Source organism: Schistocerca cancellata, chromosome 3 (assembly GCF_023864275.1).
Source record: "Schistocerca cancellata isolate TAMUIC-IGC-003103 chromosome 3, iqSchCanc2.1, whole genome shotgun sequence".
In the NCBI taxonomy this organism is placed as follows: domain Eukaryota; kingdom Metazoa; phylum Arthropoda; class Insecta; order Orthoptera; family Acrididae; genus Schistocerca; species Schistocerca cancellata.
Window position 1 is genome coordinate 388,564,415 of NC_064628.1, and position 12,977 is coordinate 388,577,391.

The window sequence follows — 12,977 nt, forward strand, 5'->3', positions numbered from 1 at the left end:
TTTCACTGTTGTAGTTTATCATAATACTCTTGCTCGCGATATGCACATTGTTTTATTAGATGAGTCTGGTGACAACTGTAATGTTCAAAACCATAACTGAATCAAGTTAAAAAAAAAGTGCAAAGACAATGTTACTTTTTACAAAAATGAAATTTATCTGGTTTTTAAATGTGGAACATGGTGCTGCAGAAGAAAGTTGATGAGTTGGGTAAATTGAATAACTAATGATGAAGGGTTTAATTAGGAATAAAAGCTGTTTATGGCGCAACTTCACTGAAAGTAGTAGTAGATTGTGAGGGTGCATCATGAGGAATCGAGGACTAGTTATTTTGGTTATGGAGAGGAGTGTGGGGGGAGCAAAAATTGTAGACCAAGGCTTGAACACAGTTTGATTCAAATGGGCACAATGTGCAGAGATTACACAGGTGTGGAAAGACTGACGTAGTATAGACTAGTGTGGAGAGCTGCGTCAAACCACTCTGCTGAATGATGAGAGCAACAACATGTCACTTACGTGGTTTGACGCTCATGAGAAGTTGTTATCAGAAACAGGAGAAATATTTTCTAAATCCATTTTGTGAAATAGTCTTCAGTATGTCCAGTGTGGCCTTAGTATTAAATTGAATTGTTTTGAGAGCTTTGTATTGAGATATCAATACAATCAACTGGGTATAGGCTAAAGTAATTAGTGCTAAACTTGCTACTATTAATTCTTTTCCAGACACTGGGTATCAACCAGAACAACATTGACTACTTAGTGGCTCGTCGCATAGATAATGTATTTAAGGGAGCACTCCACAGATTTGGTGATGATATTAGACTATGGCTTTCATACATTAAATTTTGCAAAAGAGTGGTAAGTATAACTGGCAGTTTATCATAGATAGTTTCTTTTTCCTTCCCCAGAGTTTAAAACTGTATAGTGCATGGTAATATTGTGAAGAGATATTTTTATAGCTAACATTCATCAATCCACTGATTACAACACCCAGAGACTTGTAAGCTGAGCCACTAAAATCCTTTTGAATTTTGATACAGTGGTTGAATGCTCATTTTCTCAGATTTGTGTATATGATGTATATTCATACAGCTTTATTACATCGATACTTAGCAAAATACTGTTAACTGAACGACAGAGGGCTCTTCCATTCTACCACATATTTCAGTTGCTATGGTGCAAAGGAAAACTGCTTTAAATGCTTCTGTAAAAGGACATTTCAGCTAATCCCACCCTTGCAACCCCTGTGGAACTGTAGCATAGGAGGGAATAGTTTATTCCTATCACCTCCCTTGATATTTTGTAAGTAGACTTTCACAGAATAGCTAGCTTCCATTTTCTAGTGTCCGATTGTTCAGATTTTTCAGCATTTCTGTGACACTCCCGTAGGTGAAACCAACCTGCCACCATCTACGCCCTTCTTTGTTTACATCTAATATCCCCTGCTGGACCTTTTTGATAGGAGTTCCACATGTTTAAACAGAATTGTAGCATGGGTCCCATGAGTATTTTGTAAACTGTCTTGTTTGTAGACTGACTACATTTTCCCAGTACCCTACGGATGAACTAAAGTCTTTCTCTCGGTCTGTCTGCTTTACCTGTAATTGTACCTATGTGATAATTCCATTTCATATCCTCACAAATTGCTACACCCAGGTATTTGTATAGGTTGACTGACTGAGATCCATTAAAATTGTAGCATAGGATGCTGTTTGTTTGCCTGAGAGATTTGTTGCATATTTGAAATTAAATGTTAATGTGATTGTATTGTTTATGAGAAAGTTCTGTAATAATTGGTTCTGGATTAATTTCTAATACAAAATTATGACAAGTTTATGAGGAATTTTATGTAAACTGGCACAGTTACAGTGACAACAGAACACTAAAATTCTATCACCCAATGGTCTGTGATGCACAATAATGTTACTAAATATTCCAAAGGAAGTTGATGGAGAGCTGCCTAAGTTGAAATCAGCATTGGCAACAAAAAGTAAAAAATAATTAAAAATGCACATCCAAGGAAGGGCTGGTGGAGGACTTGCATAATTCTTTATAATATCATAATATTTTAAATGCTTGTCAGAGAATAATCATAGTTGTCCCATACCCTTAGGTTACTCACTGCCCATTTAGGTGGAAAGAAAACCACTCTGATGTTTATTTCTGAAATCAATAATTTTTCCCCTTGTTCTGAAAACGTTTTTGCTCTTAGCCCACTTTTTTGGTTGGTGATTTGATGGTGCCCATATTATGTTAAATGTTTGAAAAAGGGCACAGTGTTTCAAAATTAAAAGATATTAACAATATTGGTGTATTGCTTAAAGTTTGATTAACAAAAGTATACCATGTAAAACTTAATGTATTACTATTAATGAGAGGGCTGAGGGGTGACATCAATTTTTTGATGTTTCATGCCATATTTGTCCCCGCCAACCTTAAACCGCAATGTTTGACTGCTGACAATCTCTTTTTCTTTGTTACTAAATTGGTGATTATGCCAAATCCTCTATTGGCTAATTATGCAGAAATTGCAATGAAAAACTTCTTTGTACACCTCATAAAGCTGTATATATACTTGAATTTGCCTTTCCTATCAAAATCAGCCAATTTTGTTAACATTTGTCTCAACTTCACCTACAGTTAAACTTATGTTTCTCGGTGTGAGAAGGGTTCTAATACCCAATCAGAATTATCTTGTTTAAGTGCTTCTAAATGCAGACAAAATTTCAGATTATCAGCGTCATTTGTTTTCACAGAGGAGAGGTTTGGAAATTGATAGAACTTTCTCTAGCATAAATTTTATTTGGACAAAGCAAGTTTTGACACAAATGCCAAAAAACTGTTTTAGCTTTAATCAGATTCAAAGTGTGTCCTTCCGCCTGTAGATTCATCTCATTAAATGTATTATATAAATCCATTAAGGTATCAATATTGTTCCTAAACTATGCACAGTCTCTCTCTCTCCCTCCCTCATTATGCTATTAAGTGGCAGAATACACAAGCCTAGCCTGGACATGCTCTGCACATACTGCAGAAGTGTATACAGAATTCAGTTGCACTTGCTACCTGATGACCCACTCCAATAGACCACTTGGAACACAACTGTCAGGTATTTGCAAAGAGGCTGCAGCAGATGAGGAATATGCAAAAGCATGCTACAACTCGGACCATTTACTCAGTGGTAAATAACCATCACATGAAACAGCAAGCGATCAAAAATACACTGCACTCTTGGATGCGCCCCTCCCTCCTCTCCTCCCAGGGTGGATCCTGGCTCTAGGAAAAATTACCAGGCTATGTGGAGGAGGGATACGTGTCATTGAGGTCTACCAACTACGCTATTGTCCAAAATTAAAGCAACAAACCACTATTTCTCCATCCTGTGTCTAATTAATGATATAATCATACAAAATGTCAATAGATGTCCATACGTTTGCGTTCTGCATGGAAGATGGCATTCCAGTTGATGGTCAACCACACCAATGATGATGTCAGGCACCTATCAAACAGAGTAGTGTTTGCTGTGCAGTCTCATATCAACAGCTGCTGTGTACGCAGGCTCAGACAGTGTAGGATGGCACAGAGCAGATGTCCACTAGGCTCTCTGTGGTAGTTTACCATAGGAAGAATGAACGCGGGACATACGCAAACTGATGGGCCCGATGGCTTAATGTGAATCGTTTTGTTGTTTCTCAGATGTGGCGACAGTTTATAGAGACCAAAACTGTCTTCTGAAGATCAGGGCAGGTCACACATATGTTACTTGGCTTTAAGGGCACGACGGTACCATCTTAGTACTGCGTGGCAGCTGGTATCTTAGCCTCACAGCATCCACTGGATGTAATGTATAGAGGTAAATAGTGTACAGAAGGCTATGGCAGAATGGCTTTTACTGTCGGAGGCCTGCAATATGCGTACCTCTGATGCATCTTCACGGAAGGGAATGTCTACAGTTGAGTCCTTCACATACCACCTGGTCAGTCGAACTGTGAGCCAGTGTTGTTTTCACGGATGAGTCCTGATTTGGTCTGGAAAGCGATTCTCGGCGGATTCGCAGCTGGAGGGAACATGGAACACCGTTTCGGGACCCAAAAACTGTGTAAAGACACTGGTTTCAAGGCAGATTGCTAATGGTGTGAGCAGGGATTATGTTGATCATTTGGACGCATCGTTGTGAAATTGTAAGGGTGAATCGGCACCTCATAGAGCAAAGTTGGTTGACATTTTCTTGGAAACAAAAGATAGTGCAGACATGGTGTGACCTGCTCGCTCTCCCAATTTGAATCTCATAGAGCATGTTTGGGATGGACTTGGGAGACGGATTGCACCACGTCACCATCCACGAACCACTCTCCAAGATTCGTGAGCAGCTCTGTGGGAAGAATGAACATTATTGCCTCAACATGAGAGTGATGGCGTCATTCACAGCATGCCCTATTATTGTCAGGCCTCTACTACTGCTAGAGGTGTCAGACCCCACACCAAGCATGTTAACTAGCTGTTGGAATGTGTGTGCACATCTATTAAGTTGGAAAAAAATGAAGAACATTTTTGTTTTCCATTATGCATGGTGCAGTTGTTTACATTCTGTATTCTTGACATTGTTTCTACTTTAGTGTCACCTGTTTATACTGTTTTGTGGCAAGATAAATGCAATCTTGCAAAATTTACGTTTGTTGCTTTATGTTTGGACCAGTGTAAATCAGATTGGGAGTGCCTAGTACCAAAGATAGCTGAATAAAATGGAGGTTTCTTGCAGTTGATAGCTGTATGAGTACGATGATGGTGAAATCCAAACTTCAATGGATCTGCTACGATGACTATTACACCTTATGTGCCCAGTTAGCAACCTAATAGTGGGAAATGTAAATTTGTGCATTATGGCTGAAACATGGCTATTGTCTAGCTTTCTGTGATTTATAAACTTGTTTTAGTGCATTTGTTAGCTGTACACTTTATGTTGTTTTATACCTGGTTTATTTAAATGTACAGTACACATATCATATGTTTCTGACTCAAATTAAAGAAATTGTATTTTGCAGCATTTCTACGCTTCAGTTAGCCGCATGCTGGTAAAAATGGTGCAGGTACACAGTGATAAACCTCAAATGTGGAAACTTGCTGCTCGTTGGGAATTCGAAGAGAGTAATTCCGTGGAGAGTGCCCGGCAGTTTCTTCTCCGAGGCCTCAGATTTCACCCGGACTCAAAACTTCTATACACAGAGGTACTACCAGAAAGACAAAGTTACCTTTCTGTTTTGTCTTTGCCTTTAGTGTTAAGGTTTGATTATTATTTATCATGTTCTGCGTGAACTGCTGTACTGCTAGTTATTATCAAAACATGCATTTCTGACATCTGTTGCATAAAGTACAGTACATAATGTTCTCGCTTGTAACATTCTGTGTTGGTGGCATTATTAAAATCTTAGATGTAGTGCACAGTTTTAATTTATCCAGGAAATTGCTACATATCTTGTCCATTTCTAGCTGAAGGGCCAGTTCATTTTTTTCCCTATGTTTTGTGGTCTTCACACAACTTAAAACTGAGTGCTTCATTTTATGTCTTATTTCTGCACATCTAATTTCCTCTTTTTGAGTTTAACTTAAAAATTTTGTGTAAATAGGCTGAAGCAGCAAAGGCGCATTAACCGCTAAGCCATATTGGCACAGTGGCTAGCACAAGTGCACGGATTACCATGGCATGTCTCCCTCCTCAATCCAAATTCTCACTGCCGCCCCAGTATACTATAAATTTCTCCTCACACATGAACAGTGGACTGGAGCGACAGTGAGAATTTTGATTGAGGAGGGAGGCATGCCAGGGTAATCTATGCAGTCGGGCTATCCACTGGGCCAAGGTGGCGTAGTGGCAAATGCACTTGCCTAGTAAGAAGGAGAATCCAGGTTCGATTCGTGTACTCAGTGCAAATTTTGACTTACTGCTTCAGTCTATATACATAAAATCGTACAAACAACTTTCTGATTAGGACAGCCACATCTCGGAGACGTTATGAATAACAATAGCAACACTCAACACTTGATAACTATGCAAATTATCATAAAAATTACAATAATTAAAAAGTCAAGAATGATGAGGAAGTGCTTCCAAAAGGCACACAGCTGTATGAAGATGCTTTATTTGCAACTACTGGTTTCACATCAGTATAGATGACTCATCATGTTTATAATTGTTACATTTCTGTACAGTAGACAGACAGTTACAGAGTCCCAGCTTTCGGGAAGTTATCCACATTAAAAGTCAAACCACAATGGTGGGTTGTCATAATAGAATTGAGTACAACCAAAAGATACTTGTAAAAATGTACAAAGCATGACTACTGAATGAATGAGCCAGGCCATGTTCTTAAAGTGTATCCTGTTGTCACAGAACTATTTACACTATTTAAACATTTAATTTTATTTAAATAATTTTGTGATGACAGGATACATTTTAAGAACACGTCTTGGCTCATTCAGCAGTTGTGCTTTGTACATTTTTACAAGCATCTTTTGGGTGCACTCGTTATGACGTTTTGGTTTTACTTTTAACATGGATAACTTCCCAAAAGCTTGGACTCCATAATTGTCCACTTTTGGAAACACCACCTCATCTTTCTTCAGTTTTTTAATTGTTGTAATTTTTATGATAATTTCAATGATTATGGAGTGTTGAGTGTTGTTTTTGCTATACAAAAAATCATATCTATAAGGGAGCAGTAAAGTCTCTCAAATTGCGTCATTTCGCTAACTTAAAAAATATTGTTTATAAAATGTAAAATTCTATTAAACCTGATTCATCAAAATCTCTCCACAGCTGCTACAACCTACATCCCTTTGAACCTGACAACTTTCAAATCCCCAATCCTCACATATTCCCCATTCCCAGGTTAATAATTGCTTTTTATCTAGGTGTCTATCCTATCAACCTCTATACCTTTGTTGTGCCATGAGCTCTTTTCTTCCCAGTTTGATTCAGTATTACTTCATTAATTATTCAGTCTGCTCATCCCATCTAATTGCAGAATTCTTATGTAGGACCACATTTCACAAACCTACAGTCTCTTTCTTTCTGTACTGTTTACTGTGTACAAATACTTTCAGTAAAGGCTTCCTAACACTCAAATTGATTTTTAGTATTAACATGCTTCTCCTTTTCACAGAATATTTTTCTGCATTGTTGCTATTTTGATGCCCAAATTAGAAAACTGATGTACTTTTTTTTGTGCCTCATTTCCTTGCCTGCTTCCCTCAGCATTACCCAATTTAAATAGACTATGCTCCTTTAGTCTTGGTTTAATTTTCATGATAGTCATCTCAGAACTCTTTTCAAGACACTATCCATACTATTCAGCTGATCCTCCTCCTAGTCCTTTGCTGTCTCTGGCAGAATTGCAGTGCTATTAGCAAACCTTCTAAGCTTTTATTTCACCTCATTGAACTTTTATTCCCTTTCCAAATTTCTTCTTAGTTTGGTTTACTTTTTTTCTGAATATAAATATTGAGTGATGTGGGGTGTAGGCCTCAAACTTCTGACAGTCTGTTCTCAACTGCTGCTTCCCTTTCATGTTCTTTTAACTCCTAGACCTGGAGTCTGGTTTTTGTAGAAGTTGCAGATAACTTTTTACTCCCTTAAATTCATCTCTGATAACTTGGAATTTCAACAGTGTCAAGAACATTTCCTAAATCTACAGATTCTATAAATAGGGATACCATCTTTCAAAAAATCCTAAGCTGTGCACAACTTCTCTATCATACTTAATGAAGAAAATCATAATAGTTTACTACAAATATTATGTAGTACCTATAATTCCTAAACAATCAAAATTTAGTTTGAAAATTGTCAACACAAAAATAAAAAAGGAAGTCTTTTCCTTTCAATTCACATTTGTAACGTGCAGACTTTCCGTTTAAACATGAAATGATTTTTTAAATTAACATTTACAGACAGTGTAATAAGTTCAGTTCAAAGTTGACATAAAAAAGAGAAATTAAAAGTCTTGAAGAAAATGTTGAACAGTAACATTATCGTTGTTTTGTATTTTTGAGTGCGTATTTCATGTTGCTCTTTGCTGCATTCAGTAGTCCTTCACTGTCTCCCCCCCCTCCCCCCCACATACACACACACACCACCACCACCACCACCACCACCACTACCAAAACTTCAAAACTTTGTTTTATAATGTGTATATTACCTTTATCTTTTGCAGGCATTTCATTTGGAACTTGCTTATGTAAAAAAATTGCGAGCTGAGCTGGACCAGAAAAAAGAAAAGGAAGCGTCGGCAGCTGCCACAGATGCTCCTTCAACTGTGAGTGGAGATGCGCAGAGTGCAGCAGACACCTCCAAAATATCCACAACACAGCAGTTCCAAGATGAGGCAATTGATGAGGTGATTTCAAAATTTGGCTAAATGTGTTTGAAGCACTACACAATTTATACAGCATAGGCAAAATTATTACTGGCCCAGAAAATATTTACAATAGGACTGAAACAGGAGTGATCCATGTCTACGAACATCACAGAAGATGCTGGGAATGGCCACCATTGATGTCGATGTAGTGCTGTGCTCGATTTATCAAACTTTGTTTTGCTGTCGCTCTTCTAGTAAGTGAGGATTATTCGAGTATACCTGATTCTTCAATTTTCCCCATAGGTGAACATCAGTGGGAGCGAGACCAGGCTATCGAGATGGCCAGGAGATTGTACTGTCTCTGCTGATTGTCCTCTTGTGACCGAACACTTATGCATTCACCACAAGGTTGTCAAGGCAGTGTGAGCTTTTCCCATCTTGCTGAAAATATCTATACAGTTCATCATCTTCTGTGAATTGATCTGCATAGGTATTAAACAGTTCCTGGGAGTACTGGTTAGCATTAACAGTTTGATGGAGAAATAGATTTAAGATGGGGACACCAGACATTGCTTACCAAACATCAGTATTGATATTATGCAGTGGCCCTCCATAGTAGTGGTGGGGATTTTCTGATACGTAATGGGACATGTTCTGTGAGCCCCTGACAGGCTGGGCTAAGTCTTATCTGAAGAAATGAGAAACTTATGATCCAGAAGTTCTGATTCCTTTTCCCTCAGAAACCACAAGGGCAGAACTCAACACATGAAAGTTCTTTTAGATGCAGTAACACATTAAAAAAAATTAATAAAAAATAAAAAAAAACATTTATAGCAGTAAATCTATAAGTATACAGATGCAGATCCTTCTTGATAATGTTTGAACAAGATGATCTCTTTAATTCCCATCTGCACAATAAATGGCATTGAGATTTTATTTAACTTTGTTACAGGCTTTTCTTCACTTGAACATTGTTTTCTGGTGTTTAAACTCATTTCACATAGTTGTGGTTTTAATTTGCTACACAGCTAGTTTTATGCCATTTAGCCACGAAGTTTTGCATTGTGATTTTTTTGGAGGTTTTCACAAAACACATTGTGTCTTAACTTTTGCACAGGCAAGTTTATCATGAATTTGCTTTGCATGACACTTAAAAGAGAATATGTGGTGTTTTATCATGAGCACCCTGTTTTTTATTTATTTATTTATTTTTTTTTTATGGTCACTAAAACCATTTTCTCCTGTCACTCACTCAAACATAATGACACAGGCACGATCTTGAGACAGAGTATGCAGGAGATGTGCATTCAGAGACATGTGACAGCAACCAGTTGGTTTATCAAAATCATGTTTTCCAGCATTTTCTGTGAAGGCAGTTCTCTTTTCAATAATAAGGGTCAGTTCTTCATTAGTCTTACAAATACTTTCTAGCCCAATTTTAGTTTTCTCATCCTGTAGAAATAATCTGTGAATTCTTTAAATTATATGATATAGGTCTTCTCACACAATTGGTTAATAAATGTAAACTAGAAAAAGTCACTCATTGGACCATAAAGTTTTCCAAGTGTGTATCACATCATTGTGTAAGAAAGTATACTGGAGAAACCAGTGTTTTGGCCATGGTTACTGTGGCCTCCTCTTGGGTCACGAGTAGACCCAAAAGAAGGCCACTGTAAATGTGGCGGAAACATTGGTTTCCCCAGTGTAGTTTTTTTACATTATGACGTGATAAATTTCAATCATCTATTGCAAGTACATTTTAGAGTTTAGCAGATGTCTGTATCTCCTTCATAGAAGGATAATGCCATGGTATTTTCAGAAATTTGCGTATTGTATGTGTTTGACATTTGTCAGACCGTGTTTAAAATAATCACATACAATATGCAAATTTCTGCCCATACTGTGGCATTATCCTTCTATGAAGAAGATATTGATATCTGGTAAACTAAGCTTCTGAAGATGAAGATGGTAAATTAATTTGTTGAAACCAGTAAAACATACTAAAATTTACTTGCAACTGATGACTGAAATTTATCCTGAAAAATAATACTACAGTTGCTGAAAATTACAGCCATTAGTAAAATTTTACAGAAGATTACTACTTCTCAGATTTATTTCCCAACCTTTATAGTTACTTTATTTTGAGTGCCAATTGAAACTCATTTTCTCTCCTTCCAGGTTCTTGATGGACGACTTGCAGAGGTCATCTACGAATCTGCAGTAAAGAAAGTGAATGAAGTTTCTTTCATTATTGGTCTCCTAGCTGTGGCAAAAGAATTTGACTTCACAAATAGACTTCAGATGAAAATCATCAAGTATGTATGATGGGTCATCTCTCAATGGTGTGTCACTTAGAAGTCAATTGCTAAAGTGGAAAAGAATGGTCATAGCATCTTATGAAAACAAATATATACGCGCGCGCGCCCACACACACACACACACACACACACACACACACACACACACAGAGTGAGTAACCAACTGAACATACACTTTTAAAGAATTTGGTAAAACCAGAAGGAATTAAAAGACTTTCTACTTCCCAGTTGTATATGCAGCATTGTCTACACCACCATCTTCATCATCATCATCATCATCATCATCATCATCATCATCCTTCAACAATCTATATGTACTCAGATTGTGGTTCATGACTCAGAAATTGGTTAATTTAAATTTCATCCTGTGGAACATTTCTGAGTGTCAACAGATGAATGGGACAAGTAAAATTTTCTCACCAGGATGCAAAATGTGAACCAGAATTAAAATTATCTCATTGCTGGTCTTCAGCTCTGAGAAGTCTGTGAATCCATGACTTATTATGTATTCAGAAGAATTCCACTTATATCAAAAACTAGAACTCAACAACTCTGATTTGTATGAAGGCTTCAATTATGCCTTTGATTACAAGTGTGATCCGAAGTTAATCAGGTACATCTCATTTTAACAAACTTCAAACTACCAAAGCAAAAAACAAGTCTTCATACATCAGTATTTACATTATTAATCTTCCTTGATGTCATGGTTCTTTGCCGCCTCTGATCACTCCGCATGTCATGACACCAATCACCGGTTAACATTCCTGGGACGGCACAAAAGACCGGCAGAATATATGTCAACTTCTGTACAGGTTTTGCAGATAAGCAAATGAACAGATCTACTGCTAATAAAGTTTGTTCATTTATATTCAGAAATGGTACAAGATTTCACCTTCAGTCAACAAAATGATTTATTTTCAAAGAACTTTGGCCACAATACATTTATGAAATGTTGTACCCTCACAATTTCTATACCACAGACTACAACAAGCAAACTCTATATTTAAATAAGACTTTATGATGATCAAGTTCAGTATGTAGTAAGTCTTGTATTAGGACTTTTATACCATGAAAATATGATGATTCAAAGTACCTGGGAAACTAAAAGTTTCCAAAAAATTCCATTTTTGGAAGAATTTGCCAAAATAAAATGTTGGGAAATGGTATATCAATAGTTAAAACTGCTACTATACCTCTAAATGAAAGGATTGGATGGGAATAAAAAACTCTCCAGTAGTTTTACACAGATTATGTAGAAGTGAGAACTTAGTTTTAAATCAACTTGGGGAAGGCATGGAGGCAAACAGCTTAGAAATACAATATTTGAGAACTTTCGTAAAGTGTACTCAAACTTGTAAGATCTACTACTGAGGTTTGTTGAGTGTCTCTGATACTCTCGCATACACTAAACGAAGACGTTCTTTAAATGTTGGATCTTACCTGTCTCCTGTATTAATTTTACATGTTAAGATTCCCAGAGCAATATTCAATGTTAGTCAAGCAGTGGTTTTGTAAGGTACCGCTTTTGCTGGTGTGTTAAATTTCGTTAAGCCTAGTTTACATGACGACAATAGGTTGCAGGCAACTGCACTACCAGCCACTGTGCATGCGCGCCGTGCATTTGCGCAACTCATTGGTGAAACTAATAACTTTCGGCGTGTTCCAACATTGGCGACACTAGTTGCATGAGTTTTGATCTTATGTGTGTTTGTAGAGTATAGACAAACTGTAATATGAAGTGGGTAATAGAGAATAATGTTCACTTTGTGGATGTCTGTGCTTTGCATAGGTGTTTGTGAGATTTCAGTGATGCTGATTAAAAAAATAAACAACATATTGCTGCCGCTGAGACCATCGTGTGCGATCATAATGTAGATGGTTTGACAGTATCTGAGCTGCAGGGCAAAATTTATTGAGTTGGGAAGGCTATACAAATTCAAGAAGCTGCATTCTTTATTGAATATTCATCTATTTAAAATGTCGCTGCAGTGCTCCCCTTTCACATATGTTAGAATTTTGAAATATTGTCACTGTACATATCTATCTTCAAGAGAGTAGTTTGCAAACCTTTCTCTTCTTAATACGGCCTGCTTCGAATAATTATTGTCACTAATGTTAACTGTTATTACTGTTAATGTTAATAATTATTGGTGTTAATGAAAAAGCGTCATCACCAACTAAAACTGTATCTTATAGCATGCTGAGTGTCCTCTGTTGTAATGCACACAATATGGTATGTAATTTCAGTTCTGGTGACAGTGCTTCATGCATTACAGTACCTTTATTCCTTATATCACAACTAACTCTGTT

The 12,977-nt window shown here is 37.1% G+C and overlaps 1 protein-coding gene across 1 annotated transcript in view; it reads left to right on the forward strand.

Moving 5' to 3' along the window:
- Window positions 1–12,977, forward strand: part of LOC126175100 (U3 small nucleolar RNA-associated protein 6 homolog) — a 124,923-nt gene that overhangs the window by 51,500 nt on the left and 60,446 nt on the right. The window contains exons 3-6 of the mRNA XM_049921653.1: window positions 722–856; window positions 5,041–5,223; window positions 8,206–8,388; window positions 10,528–10,664. Coding sequence (XP_049777610.1) covers window positions 722–856; window positions 5,041–5,223; window positions 8,206–8,388; window positions 10,528–10,664 — 638 coding nt within the window. The remainder of the gene's footprint in view (window positions 1–721; window positions 857–5,040; window positions 5,224–8,205; window positions 8,389–10,527; window positions 10,665–12,977) is intronic.